Below are 24,263 nucleotides of genomic sequence, written 5' to 3' on the forward strand. Positions count from 1 at the left end.
GTGCCTCAGATCTATGCTCTGAATTATCAGGAGACCCTTCAGCAATTGTCAACTAGTACCTCTGACACCCAACTGCCCAAGAAGCCCCCTCTGCAATACCCGAAGAGGCCTTTTTACGGACCACGCAAATACTACCCACCAGCATCGAGGGCCAGGCCTCAATGGCCTCCTCCCAGAGCAAGGCCAAAACAACCTCTGATGCCCTGGACAACCACCATTCCACTGCTGAACCCTGCCACGGGGTTTTGACTGATGGCCAGGGAGCATGAGCCAGCCTCTCAGCGGGGCACTGATTTCCCCCCCCCCCCTCCCTCCCGGGGGGGTCAGCTCCAGCTGTTCACAGAACAATGGACCTCGATCACATCGGACCTCTGGGTCCTGCCCATCGTGAAACAGGATTAGAAGTTGCATTTCCAGCAAGTTCAACCCTGCTCACCTCTGTGACCCCGGTGGAAAGCAACAGAGGATTTACAGATACTTCAGGTAGAGCTCTCTGCCCTCGTACTGGCTCGAGCGGTTGAATGCGTTCCGCCCAGTCAGCATGGCGAGGGTTTCTACTCCAGGTATTTTCTAATTCCCAAGAAAACCGGTGATCTCTGGACCTGAGGGCCTTAAACCGCTTTTGGTAAAGAAAAAGTTCAAAATGGTCTCGTTGGGCACTTTTGATTCCCTTTCTTAAAGCAGGAGACTGGCTCTGCTTCCTCAGTCTAAAAGATGCATACTCCCATATCCCCATCTTTCAGATGGGTTGGCAGTACCTGTGATTCCTTGTCGACGGGAACTACTATCAGTATCACGTTCTGCCCTTTGGCCTGGCGACTGCGCCCCGTGTCTTTACCAAGTGTCTGGCAGTTGTTGGAACCTATCTTCAAAGGCACTGTATTCATGTTTTTCCATACCTCAACGATTGGCTTATCAAGAGCAACTCCAGACAAGGGGCAAAGAGTGCTCTGTGCCTCATGGTCCAAATTTTGGAAACTGGGATTTCTGACAAACGATCTAAAATCCCTTCTCCAACCATCCTTGCAGCTGGACTTTATTGGAGCTCGACTGGACACTGTCCAGCCAAAGGCTTTTCTCCTTCGGGATAGGACAGACACCGCACTAGTGGTCTCCAATTGCTCCTATATCTCGGCACACCAGTTTCTCTGCTTGTTGAGCCACATGGCAGTGATGGTGCATGTCACCCCCTTCGCTTGACTGCACATGCGCAGAGCACAGTGGATGTTGCATTCCCAATGGTGTCAGGCTTCCCAAGACTTGCATACGCGTGTCCTAATCACCACACTGTTACGACAATTCCTCCAGTGGTGGGCAACCCCCCTCAAATCTGGAGTGGGCACTCCTCTTTTGGAGCCCTCAAGTCCAGGCTACCCTCACCACAGATGCATCTTGGACTGGGTGGAGAGCAGATGTTGCAGGTCTCCACACCCAGGGGCTTTGGTCTGCGCAGGAATCCCAATCCTAGATCAACTTCTTGGAGTTGCGAGCAATTCAGTATGCCCTACAGGGTTTCTGAGAGCAGCTCCTGAACAAGGTGGTTCTTGTTCAGACTGACAATCAAGTAGTTATGTGGTATCTGAACAAACGGGGGAATGGGGTCTTTCGCCCTCTGTCAGGAAACAATCCACATTTGGTCATGGGCCATCAACAGTGGCATCCTCCTCAGGGCAGTGTACCTCCCAGGGGTGGCCAACACCCTAGCGGACTCCTTTAGCAGTGCCTTCCAACCTCATGAGTGGTCCCTCAGTCAACAGATAGTGAACCGGATCTTTGCTCATGGGGGACCCCTGACATAGACCTCTTCATTTCCTTGGAGATCAGGAAGATGGAATGCTTCTGCTTCCTAGGCCGGAGGAGTAGCGGATCGATGGTGGATGCTTTTTCGATTCACTGGGGCACTGAGCTGCTGTACACTTACCCATCCCTTCCTCTTATCTCGAAGACACTCCAGAAGCTTTAGCAGTATCAGGGCTCCATGATCCTGATCGCCCCTTTTTGGCGACATCAGGTCTGATTTCCGACCCTGCGGGACCTGACCTCATGCCCCCCAATACAGTTGGGGATGGCTCTGGGGCAGGCTGTCACCCCAACCTCCAGGCCCTGGCTCTCATGGCTTGGATGTTGACTGGGTGATTGTGCAGGCTCTTGGCCTTTCGGGAAGGCGTATCGTGTATTATCCTGGATACAAGAAAACCCTGCACCAGGAAATCTTACAATCTGAAGTGGAAGCGGTTTTCAACTTGGTGCAAGGGACTCATTCTGGATCCCTTCTCTTGCTCCCCACCCATGCTCTGACTACCTGTTGTTCCTCTCTGAATCTGGCCTGCAGACCACATTGGTGAAGGTTCACCTGAGTGCCATTGGGGGCATACCATCGGGGTATGGATGGCATGGCGATCTCTTCTCATCCGCTTGTGGGGCGATTTATGAGGGGCTTATTACAACTAAAGTCCCCCACTTGCCTTCTGGTGGTTCCCTGTGTTCTCAACATCGTCCTGTCACAAGAAATCTCCGTTTGAACCATTGCAATCTTTTGATCTGAAGCACCTTTCTTGGAAGGTTATCTTCTTGGTTGCGGTTACATCATCTCGCAGAGTCAAATGAACTGCAGGCTCTGGTGTCGTACCCACCTCATACAAAATTTTGTCATGACAAGGTGGTCCTGCGAACACACCCAAAGTTCCTTCCCAAGATGGTTTCAGAGTTCCATCTCAACCAGTCCATTGTGTTGCCTCTTTTTCCCCCAAGGTCTCACGCTCACCAGGGTGAGCGGGCTCTGCACACACTAGATTGCAAGAGAGTGCTGGCTTTTTACTTGGAACAGACAGCACGTCACTGCTTCTCTACCCAACTTTTTGTCTCCTTTGACAAAAACAGGTTAGGGGTCGCTGTCTCTAAGCAGACCTTATCCCATTGGCTTGCGGACTGCATTGCCTCCTGCTACACACAGAACTAACGCAGTATTTCTTAGCATACAGATAGGTGGATCCAGAGCAAGTGGGTTATGCACCTCTGGAGACGGAGCAAAGCTGACATCATGGTATATATATCCCTGCACTGACTTCAGCCCGCCAGTATTCTCTGTCCCATCAGATGGTGGATGTGCATCTCCCTATTGGGATTGCTGAAAGCTTTAAAAGGAGAAAAGAAGGAAATTTATTCGCCCCACTGTCCTGTGATGATACCTTATGGACTCTCCCTCAGTTGAAAATTCCTGAGGTGATATCTTGTATCCCTCCTTCAGATGAATGCCTTGGTTCAGTAATTGGTTTTCAGCTGGCATGGGCTTAGCTGTTTAAAAAAACAAAAAAAAAAACCAACCTATGAAAGGCAAGCAGCCTTTCCCTGCAGCCAGAGACTAACTCTGTACTCGGCCAGGATGGGCTGAGCTTAGGTAAGGAGTTAAAAAAAAAAAAAGTAAATAAATAAAAATAAATAAATAAAGAGGGGAAGTTTGTAGGGATTCCTCCGATTTTTGTGCTCTGCGCGCTGATCCAACGTTCATTCCCTCCTCTGGGGAGCTTAGGGACGTGGGCAGTTTGGCGGGTTGAGCAACCTTTTTGGCTAGGCCCTGCTCTCAGGCTTTTCTTGTTCACCGCTTGGTAGGCCACAGCAGCCTTTTGCCAGTTTTTTAGGCTGCCCTCTTCAGTTCAGTCAGTTCGTGCTAGTGTGCCTAGTTAGCTTGGGGCATCTATCTGGGCGTTCACACGCACATACTTTTCTACGCATGCAATTTGAGCAGCCTTGTGGGAGCTCAGTTTTTGGACGCTTATCGAGGCACAGTGTTGAGCGCCTAGTTTTGCTTTTTGTTTTTGCGGTGCAAATACAGCTGAACACACGCTTCTCAGACACTTCTTAGAGTGTACTGACGGACTAATGGCACCTATAGCAAAAATCCCTAAGGTCCTTACCCTCTATGCTACTTGTCATATTCGGGCATCTCAGTCTGGCATTCCCTTTAACTTGTGTCAGCACTGTTTGGAGGCTCAGGGGGAATTGCCTTTGTCTGATTTTACCAAGCCTGGTTCTTCCCAGCGGGACTGGGAAACATGCTGCCAGAAGGCTCGCCCGACTTTGGAGCTTCCCTAACTGGTTCATCAGCAAGGAAAGGTAGTTCAGGGAGTACAGGACAGATGCCCCTTGGGTTTGGCATGGATCCCTCTGCCTATCTTGGGTAGAATTTTTTCAAGGACTGCAGTCTTTTCTTCACGCCCTTTCCTTTGCCAATCTTAACAGGTCAGGGTGCAGGCAGCAGAATCCTGCTAGACCCAGATGGCACACTTGAAGCCGATGCTTATTCTCTTGAGGATGGGGAAATTCCTCTGCGATTGGAGCCATATAGAACTATGTTGTGGTTCTTTCATAGAGATGAGTTACCAGTTCTGATTTCCCAGACATTGCTGGGAGTACCTGGGGCTCAATCCATGTCTGAGCCAAAGAAAGATACCATTTTTATTTCTTTGCGTAAAGCCTCATGTTTCTTCCCTATTATGGAGGCCATTCAAGAATTGATTGATCTTGAGTGGTGTCCCCCAGAAGCTAATTTCAAAGGGAGACTAGCCTTGGAAGGACTGTACCCCCTGGATCCAGCTGCAAGAGAGCAATTGTGCTTTCTGAAAGTGGATGCATTTGTGGGTGCTGTTACCAAGGATGCACAGGATAGGAGAATTGAGGCCATCCTTAAGCAGGCCTTTAAAGCAATGGCAATGAATTTGCAGATAGCTTCTAATTATTCCCTGGTGGCTTGCTTTTGTTTACTTCTCTCTCAAGAGATCGATGAATCTGATGTGAATTCCAGGGCAGTGATGGAATCAGCAGCCGCCTTTTTGGTAGATGCGAGCTGCGATTTGGTCTGCATTTCGGCAAGAGGGGTGACTTTGGTAATAGTGGCTAGGTGTCCGTTATGGCTGAGAAATTGGTTGGCTGATGCAACCTCCAAGTCTTACCTTATGAAATTGCAATTTAAAGGCTCGCTCTTGTTTGGGAGTGAGCTGGAGAAAATGGCCAATAAGTGGAGTGAGCCCCAGGTTTCTCAGTTGCCAGAGGATAAGAAATAGACACCACACTTTTTTGCCATAAGAGGTCTTACTAGGAGATCCAAACATTTTTGTAGAGAAGAGCGGCCTTTCAGAGGGCTCGACATTTGGGTGGGTCTCAGTCCTTTCATCCCAGCAGCCCACACAGGGCACAGGCTCAGGTAGTGGAGCCACCTGAGCCTCCCAATGAAGGTGTGCAGACCCACCCCAGGAACAGGAGATAGGGGATCACCTCTCTCTTTTATCAGAAGTGGATTGAAATCACGTCAGACCAGTAGGTTCTGGAGGTGATACGAGATGGTTATGTGCTGGAGTTTCGTAGTGTTCCTCGGGACATGTTCATGATGTCTCCCTGCAACTCTCAGCAGAAGAGACAGGCAGTGGAGTGTACATTATCAAGACTCCTCAGTCTGCGGGCTGTGGTACCAGTGCCCATGACTTCAGAAAAGATGGGCTAATATTCCTTTTATTTCATTGTGCTCAAGAAAGAGGGCTCTTTTCGCCCCATCCCGATTAGGCAGGTTAGGGTTCATTCCACTAGGGCTCAAGCAGTGTCATGGGTGGAGGTTAGATTGTTGTCTCCCAACGATATTTGCCAAGCTGTAAATTGGTCCTCTTTACACACCTTTTCGAGGTATTATTGCCTGGATGTGCAGGCCCAGGAGTACAGAAACTGTGTGCGGTGTTGATCAGAACATCGGCAGCTTCCCGCCCTGTTCGGGAGTGGCATTGGTACATTCCACTTCTTCTGGATCCACCTGTCTGTATGCTAAGAAAGGAGAAATTGCTACTTACCTGATAATTTCCTTTTTCCTAGCGTGTAGCCAGATGGGCTCAGGACCAATGGATATAGTGTACTCCTGATAGCAGATGGAAGACTGAGTCAGATTTCAAAGCTGAAGTCAGCCTACATATACCCGTGCAGGAAGCTTAGCTCTTCAGTATTTCTCAGTCTCTTAAGCAGATTCATTTATTTTAGTTATTTAAAAGTTTTTATATACCGCACCGTGGGGTAGAAGTCTATCCGTCTAAGCGGTTTACAATAAGACATACACAGTATCATAACATACATCATTTAAAATCCATCACATTTACATTAAATTATTAATCGAGCAAACACCGTAAGGTTCAGAGTAGAAAAGTTCGTTAAGGTATATTATAAGCACATGTGAAAAGGTAGGTTTTTAGCATTTTTTAAAATTCTTTATGATTTGCTTTTAAATGGATATATTCTGAAAGAGAGTTCCATAAAATCAGACCTGCAACTGAGAGAGCTCATTTTCGGGTTAATGCTAAGCTGACAGTTCTTACTGAGGGAATTTCCAGTATGCATTTATCTAAGGAGCGGAGTTGTCTGGTGGGTCTGTATATTCTCAGTAATGAGCACAGCCAGAATGAGTTGGAGATATATAGTAAATTGTGAATAATAGACAGAATTTATATGTAATGCGGTGCAGTATTGGAAGCCAATGTAGCTGCTGTAATGTAGGTGTAATGTGTTCTTTGCGAGGCACATTAAGTAACATTCTTGCTGTGGCATTTTGAACTAGTTGCAACGGTTGTATTGTAGATAGGGCTAATCCAAGATATAAGGAATTGCAGTAATCTAGGGTTGTGAGAATCAGAGCTTGTGTAACTAAACGAAAGTCAGATGGTAGTAGTAACGGTTGAGGTTTTTTTTTAACATATGTATTTTGAAGAAGGATTTTTTTTACTATTCCTGATATATTGTGAGTCGTTGATAGTCTAGAGTCAATGATCACGCCTAAATTCTTTGCATGGGATTTTATAGGTAATCATTGCTTCTCAAATGTGAGGTTTGAGGCGGCTGATAGTTTGAGTCCGTTGATAGATAAACACCACCAAAACAGAGTTTAATTTTAGCCTGTTATGAGAACCATATTTTTTGTTAGGTAGAGTTATAATAAAGTTTTGGACCAGAATTCAGCAAAAGGAATGGTAAACTGTATGTCATCTGCATAGATTTTAAAGTTTAAGCTTAATCCAGCTAGGAGACGGCATAGGGGTAAAAGGTATATGTTAAACAGGGCTGAAAGTGCCGAGCCTTGCAGTACGCCTGTTTTTGTAGTGTACCAATCAGATTTAGATTTACCCATTGTAATTCTTTGTGGGCGATTTGCGATGGACAAGAACCATTGTAGTACTGTACCATTAATGCCGATCTGAGATAAGTGTAGTGTCCCTATCTAAAACCATGCTGGTTTTAGATAGGGACACTACACACACTAGAATAGTGATAGAAACTTTAAACCAAAGAAGAGAGAAAACTTACCTCTAGAAGACGAGCCTCGCTCTCCTGCTGTGATACCTAATGATCGAGAATTCCTGAGGTGATTTCCGAGATCCCTCAGAGGCAAGCCTCAGTTCGGTAGCCGGCTCCTGGCATGGACTTAGCCCCCAGGGCGGCTGAGAGGCAGCGGGTGTAGAATCGAGCACGGCGGTGAAGGTAATTCCCTCTCCCCCCACAGCCAGAGACCGCCCGGCACAAGACCGGGAAATGCTGAGACCAGGTAAAGTAGAAACCTCTCAAGTCTCCGGTCTCCGAGGCTCGAATAGCTGCACAGATCGTCCCTTCTGGCGTCTGTTAAATCGGGTTGAGCAGCCCCGTCCGGGCTAGATCCTGATCCGGTGCGAGGGTCCACACTCGCGGAGACCCTCCGGGGGGGGGGGGGGGGGGGTTCGCCATCTTGTCCGCATGGTCGTGGGTGCCATTTCCCTGCCTTGACGCCGTATTGCCCACTCAACTGAGTGGCGTGCACGATAGCCTGCGCGCACATCTTGCGCATCCAGCACGCACATCATCGATGCAACCGGAGCACACAACTAGGCCTCCTTGCGCACGTAAGAACGCGCACAGATGAGTTTTGAATCACTCCACGTGCACAAATCATGGTACCGCCGACCAAGATAGCCAAGGGACAAGCCCCCTCTGCCCCACCTGAGAGCTGCGCAACCTGAAATGGCGTCCGCTTCATGCCAGCAGTGTGAAGAGGCTCAGGGGGAATTTAAGCAAGGCCCCCCGCAGCCATTAGAGGGATCCGGATCCACTAATGATAGTACCCCAGACCTCTGTATCTCCAACTCGGCACCTACACAGGAGGGCACCTCGGGGGGCCTCCACCATAACCCCACCTGGATTCAGTTTGGACCCAGGAACCTTTTCCTGGGTGGAATTCTTCAAAGAGCGGCAAACCTTTGTTCAGGCGCAATTGGTACCACCTGTGACACAGTCCCAGTCTCCACCAGAAGCACAAGACCTTCCAAGCACCTCTTGGACCTCTCGAGACGTGCCCCATCTAAGCAAGAGCCTCCTCTCAGGGGATACAGACACCTCGGAGGACAAGACTGACTCCCTGGAGGAAGGGGAAATAACCCCAGGGATGGAACCATGCTGCGATTCTTCTCCAAAGACAAGTTTCCAGCTCTCGTGTCTCTGACCCTGAAGACGCTGGCCATTCCAGGCATGAGTACCACGTGTCCCTCTGCCAGGCCTCATGCTATTTCCCAATGTTGCAGGCCGTACAACAATTGCTTGACCTGGAATGGAATGCCCCGGAGGCCAGCTTCAAAGGAGGACAGGCCTTAGAAGCCTATACCCCCTGGAACCCACGGCCAAGGAACTCCTACGGTTCCCAAAAGTAGACGCCATGGTCTGCATAATCTCAAAGCGCACGACCATCCCAGTCTAAGGAGGAGCGGCACTCGAGGATGCCCAGGACAGACGTCAGGAATCCATCCTTAAACAGTCCTTTGTAGCAGCTATGACCCTGCAGATCGCTTCGTGCTGCACCGTAGTGACACGTGCCTGCTTGCTTCTCTCCAGAGATGCAACCATGTCCGCTGAAATGTTGGAACCGGCGATATCCTTCCTTATGGATGCGACCTCAGACCTAGTGCGCACCTCAGCCATGGGCGTCTCCTCCATAGTGGCATCCAGAAGACAACTATGGTTCCGAAATTGGTCAGCTGACGCGACCTCCAAAGCGAACCTCACAAGATTGCCATTTAAAGGATCCCTCTTGTTCGGAAGCGAATTGGAGAAGTTAGCCAACAAATGGGGCAAATTTCCAGTACCTCATCTACCGGAAGAGAGGAACAAAAGGAAACCAGTGCTCCTCCCCCCAAAGAACCAAGGGCAGAGGGAGCCCAGCGCTTTACACTGTACAAGAATACATACTACCAAGCACCTCGCCCCGCAGGCAGGGCCGAGTCCTTTCGGAACAGACATAACAAGAGGGGAGCAGGCTCAGGTACAGGCTCCGGCCGCACCCCACAAGGAGAATCAACAGACCCATCCACAGGAAGAAGCCATAGGGGGTAGACTTACCCTCTTCTACCAAAGATGGGTCGAGATAACGTCGGACAAGTGGGTCCTAACCATCATTTGAGAAAGATACTATCTGGACTTCCACAGCATCCCTCCAGACAAATTTGTGAGATCACCGTGCCACTCCCTCTCCAAGAGGACGACAGTTGAAATCACACTGACAAAGCCACTCAGCCTAAAGGCGATAACCCCGGTGCCCATGCACCAACAAAATACTGGTCACTATTCCATCTATTTTATCGTTCCGACCCATCCTGGACCTCAAGACAGTCAATTGTTACCTGAGGGTACCACACTTCCATATGGAAACCCTACGCTCAGTTATAAGGGCAGTACAGCCGGGAGAATTCCTGACTTCACTGGACCTATCCGAAGCCTATCTCCACATCCCGGTCCATCACGACCATCAACGCTTCCTACACTTTGCGATACTGGATCATTACCAGTTCCGGGTGCTACCCTTCGGACTAGCTACTGCTCTTCGGACGTTCACCAAATTCATGGCAGTAGTGGCAGCAACACTGAGGAAAGAAGGAATCCTCGTACATCCGTATCTGAACGATTGGCTGATCAGGGCAAAATCTCCAGAGGAAAGTTACCAGGCGACCACCAGAGTCAAGAATCTATTGCAGAATCTCGAGTGGATCGTCAACACAGCCAAGAGCTGCCTGCAGCCCTCCCAATCGCTAGAGTACCTGGGAGTCCGGTTCGACACCAAACAAAACAGGGTTATTCTTCCCCCTACAAGGAGAAGGAAACTGATGGACCAATTGCAAAAACTGTTGAACTATGCTCGCCCCAAGGTATGGGACTACCTCCAAGTTCTCTGTCTCATGACATCAACCCTAGAAGTCGTCCCATGGGCAAGGGCCCACATGCACCCACTACAAATTTCCCTTCTGTCACGATGGAACCTGATGTCCCAGAACTACTCCATTCGCTTCCAGCTACCGGCAGACCCAGCTCCAATGGTGGCTACAGGAAGACTATCTGAGCAAGGGAGTAAGACTATCCACACCGACCTGGATCTTGCTCACCATGGATGCGAGCCTGCGAGGGTGGGGAGCCCACTTCCAGGAACTGAAGGCCCAGGGGCAATGGGACAAGGAAGAGTCGGGATGGAACATCAACCGACTGGAAGCTCGAGCTGTCAGACTTGCCTGCCTGCAATTCAGTCACAGACTCCGGGGCGAATCTCTGAGTCATGTCGGACAATGCCACAACAGTTACCTACATCAACCGCCAGGGAGGAACCAGAAGCCAACAGGTGTCCCTGGAAATAGATCCCCTAATGGCATGGGCGAAAGCAAACCTACAAGGGATCTCAGCCGCCCACATCACAGGAAAAGACAATGTCACTGCAGTCTACCTCAGCAGAGAGAGCCTAGACCCAGGGGAATGGACGCTGTCAACCACAGCCTTCCAGTTGATCGTAAACCGCTGGGGAACCCCAACCATGGATCTCCTGGCAACCCGGTCCAACGCCCAAGTTCCCAATTTCTTCAGCCGCAGAGAAGAACTGCAATCCCGGGGAATCGATGCCCTCGTCCAGACCTGGCCACAGGAAGTCCTGCTGTACGCCTTTCCCCCATGGCCACTATTGGGCGGGATCACACGCAAGATAGACCACCACAGGGGGCTAGTACTTCTAATGGCCCCAGACTGGCCAAGAAGGCCATGGTACGCAGACATGTGAAGACTTCTTTCAGGGAACCCCCCTATGCCTACCTCCACACAGGGACCGATCTTCCACGAAGACCCAAACTCTATTCTCTCTTACGGTATGGCCATTGAGAGGACTCTCCTGAAGAAAAGCGGATACTATAAGGCAGTGATTGACAGCTTGCTCTGAGCACGCAAGTTTTCCATGTCTCTAACTTACATATGATTATTCGAAGCCTGGTGTGAGGACTATGAGATCCTTCCGCTGATAGTCAAAATCCCCATGATCCTGGAATTTCTGCAGGACGGCTTGAAGAAGGGGTTGTCTCTCAACTCCCTCAAGGTTCAGATGGCCACGCTGGCCTACTTCAGAGCCAAAGTGGACGGCATCAGTCTATCAACCCATCCAGATGTTCCCGCTTCCTGAGAGGGGTCAAACAAATCCGACCACCCTTAAAGTGGCCGGTGCCCCTATGGAATCTCAGTCTAGTACTAGACTTCCTAGCGGGAGCTTCCTTCAGACCTACTCGCGGTCTGTCACTACGGCTACTGACCTTGAAGACCTCATTCCTAGTGGCAAAATGTTCAGCCCGTTGCATCTCCGAGCTTCAAGCCCTATACTGTCGAGAACCGTTCCTCGGGTTCACTCTGGGATCCATTCAACTAAGCACGGTCCCCTCTTTCCTTCCGAAGGTGGTTTCTCAATTTCATCTTAACCAAACCATATCTCTACCATCTCCAGATGAACATAAGGACTCTGAAGACTCACGCCGTCTTCGCCACCTAAACGTCGAAAGACTCCTAGTCTGATACCTGGAAAGATAGGAATCCGTACGAAAGACGGACCACCTATTCGTCCTTCACAGCGGGAAGAAACAAGGGGAAGTGGCCTCGCGGGCAACCATAGCCCGCTGGATCAAAGAAGTAATCAAGGCGGCCTACGTAGAGGCAGGGAAGCCTCCGCCTCTACAAGTCAAGGCTCATTCTACAAGGGCCCAGGCAGTGTCCTGGGCAGAAATGAAGATGCTGTCACCCGCCGAGATCTGTCAGTTGGCAACGTGGTCCTCCATACAAACATTCTCCAGGTTCTACCGCCTGGATGTCCAGACCCGGGAGGACACATCATTTGCAAGGGCAGTACTAAGTGGGCCACGGGCAGCCTCCCACCCGATTCGGGAGTAGCATTTGTACATCCCATTGGTCCTGAGTCCATCTGCTACATACTAGGAAATGGAAAAATTACTTACCTGATAATTTCATTTTCCTTAGTGTAGACTCAGCATCCCACCCATGGCTGCCCCAAAATCAGGAAACCTCGGGGTGACAATCCCTGAGAGCAAGACAAACACGGGTAAACCAGATATTACCCCTAGTTCAAGATGCCCATAGTTGCTGGGTGTTGGCGTTATTTGGTTGTGCACTGGTGGTCTCCAATTTGGAAATCAGTTGAACCAGTCCTAATTAATCAAGTTAACCAAGTTAATCAAGTTCTTAGAGCACACATATATTCACAATTGCTTTTCGAGGAGAATACTGAAGAGCTAAACTTCCTGCACGGGTATATGTAGGCTGATGTCAGCTTGAAATCTGACTCTGTCTCCCAACTGCTATCAGGAGTACACTATACCATTGGTCCTGAGTCCATCTGTCTACATTAAGGAAAACAAAATTATCAGGTAAGTAATTTCTCCATTTGTTTCTGTTCAGTTTAATAGCATACATATTTTGCTATTAAAATAACGAGTTTAATAACGTCTTTTCCAGTTTTATTATGCCTGGATCTACTAATAAACCTTCTATAAGTATTGCTTTACTTATCTGAAGGATTTTCAAATATGTTTGACTTAAGTCTAGGACCTCTCTCTAAAATCACTGTATCTTTGGACAGTCCCAGAAATGGTGCCTAAGGGTATCTGCACCAAACACATTTTAAACAAAAACTGAGACAGGCGTGCAGTGGAGGAAGTGGGAATATATACATGTGGCTGGAGAGGATACAATGTATTGGGATCTTGTACTAGTGCTGCCTAAGTGGCTAGAGCAGGGGTCAGGAACCTTTTTGGCTGAGAGAGCCATAAACGCCACATATTTTAAAATGTAATTCCATGAGAGCCATACAATATGTTTAAAACTAAATACAAGTAAATGTGTGCATTTTATGTAAGATCACACTTTTAAAGTACAATAAGTCTCTGAAAATATTACACCAGGCCTTAAGACACCAATACATCTCCTATTAGGAAAACGGACCAAGTCAGGCTGCTATAGAGTCCTACACAGAAACTACACGCCAGCAGAAAACCTCACCTGAATCACGTGCTGTCCCTCACCTAACATAGAATAAAGAGACCAAAACGCATAACAAGAAGCATGCAGACAAAAACTGAATTGGAAACTGCAACAAGCCAGAGTCTCTGTATGCAGTGTAACAAAGGAAAAAAGAAACATCACACATCCTTATAAAACAAATCAAGAAATATAAAATCATCAGCAGTAAAACTGTACTAACAAAAAGAACATATTTCGAAACAGCTGATGAGTGGAATATCCAATAATTAAAAACTCATATAAAACATTTCCAGATACCAACAAAATATTTCAAAATAGCAGACACAAAGATCCAGTAATGAAAAATAATAAGGATACAAAAATTTTTTTGCTCTGCATACCTGGGAACGTTTGATATCCAGGTGTCCTGAGATTGTTCTGAATTAGCAGGAGGTGGGGTGGTTTGCTTGGAACTTTCTCCTCTCTCAGTCACATACCAGCGCTCTCTCTCACACTGGCTCTCAATGACACACCTATACACACATGCTCTCAGTCACTCACATATACAAATGTTTTTTCTCTCTCACTTATATAGGCTCTTAATTACACATTTACACACATGCTGTCTATCTTTTCACGCTTACACACACACAGGCTTTCAATCACATAAATACATGCTGTCTTTTTCTCTCACACACAGACTCTCATTCACATGCTTACAAACATGTCCTCTCTTTCTCTCATTTACACACAGGCTCTCAATCACATACTCACATGCTCCCTCACCTAAATCAGCTCTCAATCACACACATACACACATGGTCTCTCTCTCTCATTTAAACACAGGCTCTCAATCACATACTCACATGCTCCCTCACCTAAATCAGCTCTCAATCACACAGACACACATGGTCTCTCTCTCTCATTTAAACACAGGCTCTCAATCACATACTCACATGCTCCATCACCTAAACCAGCTGTCAATCAGACACAGACACACATGATCTCTCTCTTACTTATACACACAGGCTCTTAATCATACATACACATGATCTCTCTCACACACAAAGGATCTCAATCATACACACATACTCTTTCAAACAAACAGGTTTTCAATTACAAACTTACACATACAGGTTCCCAATGGTAACTTACATTCATGCTCTCTCTCTCACAGGCAGGATCTCAATCACAGACATACTCTCTTTCACATATACAGGCTCTCAATCATTCACATACATGCAATCTCTCACTCACACACACAGGATCTCAAACACACATGCTTGCTCGCTCATTCATTCACTCTCTCTCTCCCCCTTCCCCCCCCCCCCCCCCCCCCGGGAACTCGCGGGCAGCAGCAGCCACCTCCCAACGCTAACCTCCTTCATTTTCAGCCCTCGCGGAGGCGAAGGCGGAGTCCCATCGGCCGCGGTTGAAGATTTTCATTTTCCTCCGAGCCGCGCTGCAGTCTTCTTCCTGTCGGACACTAGCGTGCCTGCGCGGGAAGAAGAGAGCACCGGCGTGCTCTCTTCTTCCCGCGGCCCGGAAGAGGAAGTGGAGAGCATCGGGTGCCTGCGCGGGAAGACCCGCGCAGGCACCCGATGACTCCAGCGCTGGCACCCGGCTGACACCCGATGACTCCCGCGCAGGCACCCGGATGACTCCAGTCGGCGTGCTCTCTTCTCCTCCCCCCCGCGGCCCGGAAGAGGAAGTGGTGAGCATCGGGTGCCTGCGCGGAAGAAGAGACCACGCTAGTGTGGTCTCTTCTTCCCGCGCAGGCACCCGATGCTCTCCACTTCCTCTTCCGGGCCGCGGGGGGGGGGGGGGAGGAGAAGAGAGCACGCCGGTGCCGCTGACTCCAGCTGTCCTGCCGCGTTCCGTCCGGGCTGACAGCATTTTAAGCCCGGGCGGCGGAGGACCGGGGAGCAGCTGGGTCAGCGGGGAACCGCGAAGTATGGCGACACGTGTCTGCGAGCCAGATGCAGCCCTCAAAAGAGCCATATCTGGCTCGCGAGCCATGGGTTCCCGACCCCTGGGCTAGAGGGACAGAGTTGGCATCTAGGTTTGTGGCAGGGACTGATCCCTGTGTTAGTGTCACTGTTATATGGTTGAAGTTAGGGTACTGTCGATAAATCAAGATGGGGCTATCACCTGTAAAGCTTGTAAGAAGGTGATGACATTGTATAGGATGGGTTCTAGATCCTTCACATATTTGAGTGGTTTTACAAGAGAGCTGTAGGTGACAAGAGGTGTTCTGTCTTTTTTTTTTTTTTTTTTTTTTGGTATGTTGTTTTGAGGTGTTTGTTTTTTTTCCTGCATTGGGTGGATATTGCAGGTTCAGAAATGTATGTTTGTAGCTCCTTGAAATACAAGTACCTCTCAGAGGGGATGATGTTTTAATCAAGTGTTTAAAATAAACCCCCTGAATTGCGATAGGTATCACTTATGTATACATTTAAATTGGACTTCTTGAAGGTGTGTGGTTATACCTCCTTTTATTCAGCGTCGTATATCTTTCTGTTTAATCTCTTCTGAAACTTTTGACCACTGATGTGCTAGTTGAGTTTGAATCATTTTTATTTCTTTGGTGTTGGTAAATTTTATAATTTCATGATGTATGTCCTACATGCTCTGCCACTCCTTAAGTTCTCAGTCTCTCCCTGAGGCCTCCAATGTTGTCCTGTCCCCCCCCCCCCCCCCCCCCCCCCCTTCTTACCCACATTCAGGTCAATACAGTAAAGTGCGGCTGCGGTTACCCCGCTCCTAACCCGCTTTCTACTCACTTTCCGGCGGCGTTAGCCCTTTCTGCGATACACAATCCCCTTTAACCGATTCTTACTGCCTCTTTAAATCACCGGGTAACCCCTTCCGCCCGCGGCATGTATATTACATGTAAACGATTGAATTAGCTATTCCCTACCATACAGTATCATGCGCCCCGACTATCGCTTTTTTACCCTGCCATTTTGCCGCGCGTTTAACCTGCTAACTTACCACCTACCCTTACCCCTGCATTAGAGGCAGTGGTAAGGGTAGGCGGCAAACTTACCCCCAGTCCCCCCTCACCTGCCCTGGCTGCGCCAATGGGTGCTGGTCTCCGGGGCAGCCCCAGTCCTCTCCCCCCTCCTCCCGAAGCAACAAAAGCGGAAAAAATAGAAAAAATAGAAAAAGCCAAAAAAAAAAAAAAAAAGTAGCAACGAAGTGGACGGTTCTCCTACGCTCGGGATTGCCATTCCTCTCTCCCCCTCCTCCTGAAGCAAGGCGCGTAAAGCAGCCTTGCTTCGGGAGGAGGGGAGAGAGGAATGGCAGTGTAAAGCAACGACTTACTTTTTTCGCAGCCCTCCTTCGGAGACGGACATCGGCGGAGACGGATCGCGGCTCCCCTGCCTCCCGGAGGCGAAGATGGATGCCTGCACGGGCGAAATTTGAGCGGCCCAATTGCACGCACAGGGGCCGCTTTCGCCCGTGCAGGCATCCATCTTCGACGGGAGGCAGGGGAGCCGCGATCCGTCTCCGCCGATGTCCGTCTCCGAAGGAGGGCTGCGAGAAAAGTAAGTCGTTGCTTTACACTGTCAGTCCTCTCTCCCCTCCTCCCGAAGCAAGGCTTCTTTTCGCGCCTTGCTTCGGGAGGAGAGGAGAGAAGACTGGCAATCTCGAGCGTAGGAGAACCGTCCACTTCCTGGTACCTGTCATTTCAAATGTCATTTGAAATGACAGATACCAGCGTGTCCGTGAAGCGTTAGGCCAGCGCACCCAGGATACTGTATAGCGCTCTATACAGTAAAATGGGTTGCACGGGCCTAACGCTTCATGGATGCTTCTTGGACGCGGCTTGCATTTGCAAGCAATTTAAATACAGTATCAAGCGGTAGGTGAGCCGGACTGTGCGTGCGGCAACCACGGGTGCACCCGGCACTAACGCAGCTCTTCCTACCGCTCCTTACTGTATCGGCCTGCTTGTCAGCAGCATCTGGCTTGTGAGTCTGCTCCAAGCATAGTGGTGGCTCCTGTTCAGTGCAGGACTGCGGTAGCCTCATGCCACTAAAGCTCTTCCCACTTGACTCTGTTTTTAAGAGCAGTGGTTCTCTGGGCTCAGGACCACAGAAGTTGATGCAGCAGGCAGAGTTTTACGGGCTAGCCACAGGGGCACATCAAGAGCGTGCACTTCTTTTCCCTGCAGCAGCAGCAGCTTCTCTCTTGTGTATGCACATCCTGTTTAGAAAGGCATCCGTAGAGAAGCAGCTGCGAACTGCAGTAAAATGTGTTCTCACTGTGTCCCTTTGACACTGGGCTGTTGACTGTCTCTGCCTGTTTTTACAGCTCTGTGTTCTGCGGGCTTGTCCAAGGGTTGGACTATTGTACTGACTCACTTGGAAATTTCCCAGTGCCCTGATGTTTAAATCCAACCATGCACTGAAATCTTTAACAGCTCTGCAATATTTTTCCTCACTGCTTGTGCATGTACCATTTGATCCCCAGTAACTTGCCATTATATCCACTATTTACTTTCTCGTCCATTTTTTTTTTTTTTTTGCTTGTGTGACAAACTTATTTTTTGATAATTCTACAAGTTCTGATCTTTAATAAAGCTCCTTAATACTATCTCTTCTCCTCTGTATGACAATAAATGTCTTACAATGGTATCTTACACACATATTGCTAGTGGACTCTGCATTGTATGTATAGATAAATGTGTATCATGGGGATAACCTGTATGATGCAGCAGAATGCATGGGGGTAACCTGTTCGGTGCGACAGTTATTTATTTATTTATTTATTTTTGGTTTTTATATACCGGAAGTTCCTGTATACAATACATATCACTCCGGTTCACATTTAACATGGATAACTATCGCCGGGGAGGCGGTTTACATGGAACATATTGTGAATAATGAACGGGATAATAATGAATAATAGTTACTGCTATAAGCCACTTGCTGGGCAGACTGGATGGATCATTTGGTCTTTATCTACTGTCATTGCAATGTTACTATGATTACCTTATGAAAAATTTTTATTGTGCTCACTCAGCAGGGAAACAGTGTAATTTTGTTCCACTTTTTCTCAAACAGGCCCACTGTTTCCCAGCCTTATGTGCAGCCAGGCACAGCACCTCCAGGAGCTAGCCAACCAGCTACCTTCCACCAGTATGGTCCCCCACCAACTAGCACTCCTCAGCAGCAAATGACCACTCAGATGGCAGGAATGCAGATTAGCAATGTGACAGCATCTGCTCCTCCTCCAGCTGGGATGGGTTATGGTAAGTTCTCACTTGCATATGTAGGTTGTAGGCTTCTCATCTACAATGTTAAAGTAGGAGGGAGTTTCAATATTATGTTGATCTATTGTGAAAGTGCCTTTCTCCAACAATGTTCATTGCGGGTATGTTACCACGTTAATATTAGCTTTTGCTGGTTAGCTGCTCTTAGAATGTCAAACAAAAGGTATGTCTCCAGTGTGTAAAAAAAAAACAAAACAAAACGACTTTATGCTAATATTTTGGCTGAGGGTCCCTAACCCAAGACATTTCATGTAAGCTTTCTTGGATAGTGATTGAATCATTGCTACAACCATGCTTAAAACCACATAAACCCCACCCCATATTTAGCATACAAAATTACCTAGGTAAAATAAGTGTTAATGTTATCATAACCACCTGATTGAAAAGAAGTCAATTTTTATATTTAAAGAGTCCCACCTATGAGAATGGACCCCATAAATATGCCATTCTTTTCTTCCTGCTAAGACCAGTCTATATCAGAGGGATTTCCTGTTCTACAGCTGTCTGAGAGAGGACACACACTCCTCCTCCCCCCCCCCCCCCCCCCCATTATGACCTCATCACTGATTAAAAGGGAGGCCAAGTTTTAATGCAGTTGCCAGTAGTCTCTGTCTCCAGCAGTTGTGGACACAAGAATGTGCAAAAAAGTCTCCCAGTACCAAGGTTAGGCCTTGGCCTGTGTGAGTAACCAGTGCTCTTGGGCAATAATCCTGCAGGGCTGATTTTCCCAGGGGAGCTTGCCTCCCAGGTAAGCCGTGGTTGCAGGCATCCTCTGTGTTGATCCTAGTTCCCCCTAAGGGACTGGTTGATCATCCGTAAAGGTAGATTTCCAGGTCTGTGGACTTGTGTAACCAGATAGGTCAACCCTGTTCTTGGGTCAGAGGGTGCTCAAACCCTTTGCCACGCCTGACTTTTTTTTTTTTTTTTAAAGGGAGCCATTAGAAGAGAGCTCCTCCTGGGAGGCAGGACTAAACACCAAAGCAAAGCAGGCCTTTTGAGCCCCAATGGGGGCATTGGGAAGAGGGGAAAGGAGGCTGCAACACTCACGCAAGTGGTGGCAGTAAGATCTTCTGGACAGTAAAGCTGCTGGTAAAATTAATCTTGTCCCTAGCTTTGCAGCCTTTAGCACCAAATGATTTGCGATCACAATCTCAGGCCAGCATCCCTGAGCATCATAGAAGCCGCTTCCTTCCTGGATCATGTGGAGCCTACTGGAGACCTTGCGATCTAAGCCCCAGATGAGCCCAAAGCAGATGCACAGACCCAGGTTGCCATAATCTTTACATCTCATCCCTTGGAGGCATCTTCTGTGGACAAACAGGTTATAAAGCCCCTCATGCTTGAGGCAGTGGCACTAGAGCCACAGATGGAAGGCCTATCGGGCTGTCATGAGTTTTTGCCAGATTTTATGGTAATTGCATACCAGGCCTTCTGTGTAATGTGGAGGTAGGTGATAGAGGCTCTCTTCCTTATTCCTGGACCAGGGCACCCATGGATTGGAGAGAGCTGACTGCTAAAGACTGAGGACTGGCCTAAGGGCTTCAGGGTATTGTGCTATTACAGCCACACTAAAGTCTAGTGAAACTTCAGGTCATACCACACTGATGAATTTTGAGAAGAAGGGGGAATATTCCTCTGAAGAGGCAGAATCAGCTAGGAGAAGAGACTACTGAGGCGGAATATGATATTGGTCTATAAAAATCATGAAAGGAATTAAACAGGTAAATGTGAATCAGTTACTTATTCTTTCAAATAATACAAGGACTAGGGGGCATTCCGTGAAGTTAGCAAGTAGCACAATTAAAACAAATAGAAGAACATTCTTTTTCGCTCAACATATAATTAAGCTGTGGAATTCATTGCCAGAGGCTGTGGTTAAGGCAGTTAGTATGGCTGGGTTCAAAATAGGTTTGGATAAGTTCCTGGAGGAGAAGCCCATAAACTGCTATTAATCAAGCTGAATTAGAGAATAGCCACTGCTTATTACTGGTTTTAGTAGCATGGGATGTATTTAATATTTGGGTACTTGCCAGGTATTTGTGGCCTCTGGATTTTGGTCACTGTTGGAAACAGGATGCTGGGCTTGATGGACCCTTGGTCTGACCCAGTATGGTAACTTCTTATGTTCTTAATCTACGGTAATAAGGATGTTTTTGATGAATTCTGATGTCTTGGCTGCTTTCGAATAACCAGGGTTAAGACAGATGATCCATTGGAGGGAGAGTGTATGCTAGGCATACGTAAGCCCCAGAAGTACTTCCCCTTGTATGAGGCTCTCAAGAACATGGTTTTAGCTGACTGGGACAACCTTCTAGGGAAGCTCAGAGGAGACAGTCTTAAGCAGGTGTATACCTTATCATTAGAGCATAAATATGACCTCTTAAGTAAATATGTAAAATAAATTTCTAGGGTGGACCCCTAAAATTGGCAATAACTTGGGCAACCATTCCAGTGGAGTGTGGGACAGTCTTCAAAGAAAATTGAAGCAATCCTGAAATAGGTCTTTACCACTATTGCTATGGCAATACAAGCCTCGTAAATGCAGGGGATATGTTGCCTGAGCAGTATTATGCTGGATTCAGCAGCTTCCAGAGAGTGCAGAAACAATGCATTTAGAATCCAGGATGGCATTACTAGTGGACACCTTGTTACAACCTAGTCAGGATGTTCTCCCGAGGGGTAGCAGCAAGGAGGTAGACCCTGTGTCTAAGGCCCGCCTCTGGAACCTTCTCTTCAGGGTAGGTCTGTTATTTGGAGAAGACCTGGAAATATTGTCTGATATTTTTGTAGATTCAGACCAGCCAAGAGTTCCCCCACCCCTCAGCAGACCTCTTAAGTCTCTGAAGCTCATTCCTTTCACGGGACAAAGAAAAGCTAAAAGTGACTCCACCACGGGGGAATCCAAGATGGCTGCACGCTAACCTGTGGTGTTTCGGACTCTCCTTACTCCCTTAAATTTCTTCTCACTATATACGACTTGAAGTACCTGTAATGTAGGGAAGAGGAAAGGAAGGGCCAGAGCGTTCCTCGAAGTCTCGGAGGGTTTGCCGTTTTCAGGCCTGATGGACCAGCATATTATCTGGAGCCAGGAGCTTACATTGGGCTCCATGGAGCCATCCTTGGGAGGTCAGCCGAGTGATGTTCCATCGCTGTCGACCCCCGGATCCTGAATCCTTTTCGCTGGAGTCGTGTCTGGCTGCTCCTCAACTGGGTCCCCCCGCGGGAGAAGCTGACGTGATCAGCTTGCTCCCGTCGCACTTTGATGATGAGATCAGCTGGCAGCAACAGCGTCGGGTGGAGCCAGCATGGAGGAGCAAGCAGGAGGAGCAGTTTGCCGGTTAAATAATGGAAGCAAATCTCTGCCGAATATTTTCCCGATACTATTGATGGCTGGGCAACCTATAGCATTTGCATCGAGGTAATAACTGTTCCTTTAATAAAACCTCCTAATATCACTTTAGATATAATTTGGGAAGCTATTGCAAATCTTTCGAATCAAGTTTCTCAATTTGTTTCTCAACAATGTGAACTGGCTAGTACATTTAATTCTCCTCAATCCCAAATTTTGGAAATTAAGCTCAAGTTGAAGCCTTGGAGTCCAAGGGGACAATTATGCAAAATTCAGTGGATACTATCTCGGCTGGTCATTTGTTTTTAGAAAACAAAATGGAAAATCTGGAGAATAATATTTGACGATGCAATCGCAGGGTCCTAAACTTTCCTGCGAAAGTTTTATAACACCAGTTGAGATGCTTTGTAGATATTTCTTAGAAGTATTATTCATTAAAGAAAATTTGCTTCCACCTATTTCAAAAGCTTATTATTTGCAAGATAAGATATCATCTCAGTCGAATAATAGGCCTGCAGATATTGCTCCAACTGATATGTCTTATTTATCCTCTTTCCTTGAGAGTTCAACAGAAGAGGGAATTACATCTTCAACTTTAATTGTCACTCTTGCCTTGGACTCAGATCGGGACTTTGTATTTAAAATGTTTTTTTCGAAAGAGACACACATTGTTCTTAGGATATAAGATTCGCATGTTTCCGGATGTTGCTAAAGTAACACAATTGAAAAGAAAAAGTTTCTTGATAATGTGCCCTGCAGTAGTTAGTTTGGGCGCTATTTTTTGGCTATATTTTCCCTGTAAATATGTTTTTAAGCATTCTGGGGTCAAATACTCCTTTGTTGATGCATTAGTTCTTTAGCTCATGCATTACTCATGTTTATGCCCATCAACACTGTTCTCTGTTACCTGTATATCCCAATTTAGCCTACCCTCTTTTTTAGCTATTCCTTACATTTATTCACGTTATTTTGACGAGTTATTGTTGTCTATTTAATATTTAATATTTATGTTCTTATGTTCAGAAACTGTTTAATGTAACGCCTTAACCGTGACAGTTTTGTTCTATGGAAACCGACCTGATTTGATATTTGTATCGAATGTTGGTATATAAAAATCCTAAATAAATAAATAAATATGTTTTCTTTGACCCATCCCAGCTTAATTCCTTTTTGAATGATAAAATAAGACAGGATTCATCCTCCATTATGACTAGCTCTTAAATAATGTGTTCTGACATTAGGAATTAGCTTAACACTTTTAGTGTGGTGAGGCCTTTTTCTTAAATTTGTTTATTTTGCTTCACATATTTTCCATTGGAATATAAGATCATAAGAAATTGCCATGCTGGGTCAGACCCCAAGGGTCCATCAAGCCCAGCATCCTGTTTCCAACAGAGGCCAAACCAGGCCATTACCTGGCAATTACCCAAACACTATGAAGATCCCATGTTACTGATGCAATTAATAGCAGTGGCTTTCCCTAAGTAAACTTGATTAATAGCCAATTATGGACTTCTCCTCCAAGAACTTATCCAAATCTTTTTTTGAACCCAGCTACACTAACTGCACTAACCACATCTTCTGGCAACAAATTCCAGAGCTTTATTATGCGTTGAGTGAAAAAGAATTTTCTCCGATTAGTCTTAAATGTGCTACTTGCTAACTTCATGGAATGCCCCCTAGTCCTTTCACATCTACTCGTTCAAGACCTCTCATGATCTTAAAGACCTCTATCATATTCCCCCTTATGGTGGTCTAACAGGGTATTATTGAGATCTATGTAATTCTGATATTTTTTTCTTCTAATTTGTTTGGTCTCTCTATACCATTTCTTGTCAAGTTGTTTAACTTGTTAACTGTCTTAAAATTATAAATAAAGAGTTTAAAAAAAAAAAAAGTGACTCCACCACAGTAATGGCTAGAAACCGCCAGCCCCATTCACGCTTAGTGGTCCTCTCCAATGTTAATACCTGTAGATGCTCCTGTGTTAGTTTAATCAGGAATGGGCCCATATCACCACAGACCAGTGGATATTGGATATTTGTACAGAGAGGATTCTCCATGGAGTTGGCCATGCCCTTCCCGGGTGCCTTAATGATCTCCCCATACATTTCACTCAGCATTTCCGCCACCAAAAGAGAGGCTATAAATACTATCCTTTTTGACACTGCAGAATCTGCAAGCTATCATCCCATTGCCACCTCAAGAATGGGGCCAAGGGGCGTATTCAATTTATTTTGTAGTTCCAAAGAAAGGTGGATCCTTTTGGCCTGTCTTAGGAATGGAAACTCTGAAGCAGAGTATGTGGAATTCTCT

General features: G+C 47.1%; 1 protein-coding gene across 1 annotated transcript in view; it reads left to right on the forward strand.

The window, feature by feature from the left end:
• The window catches only part of SEC24C (SEC24 homolog C, COPII coat complex component), a 241,340-nt gene that overhangs the window by 35,440 nt on the left and 181,637 nt on the right, over positions 1 to 24,263 (forward strand). The window contains 1 exon segment of the mRNA XM_029608970.1: positions 18,390 to 18,577. Coding sequence (XP_029464830.1) covers positions 18,390 to 18,577 — 188 coding nt within the window.

The sequence above is a fragment of the Rhinatrema bivittatum genome, chromosome 7 (genome assembly GCF_901001135.1).
Source record: "Rhinatrema bivittatum chromosome 7, aRhiBiv1.1, whole genome shotgun sequence".
In the NCBI taxonomy this organism is placed as follows: domain Eukaryota; kingdom Metazoa; phylum Chordata; class Amphibia; order Gymnophiona; family Rhinatrematidae; genus Rhinatrema; species Rhinatrema bivittatum.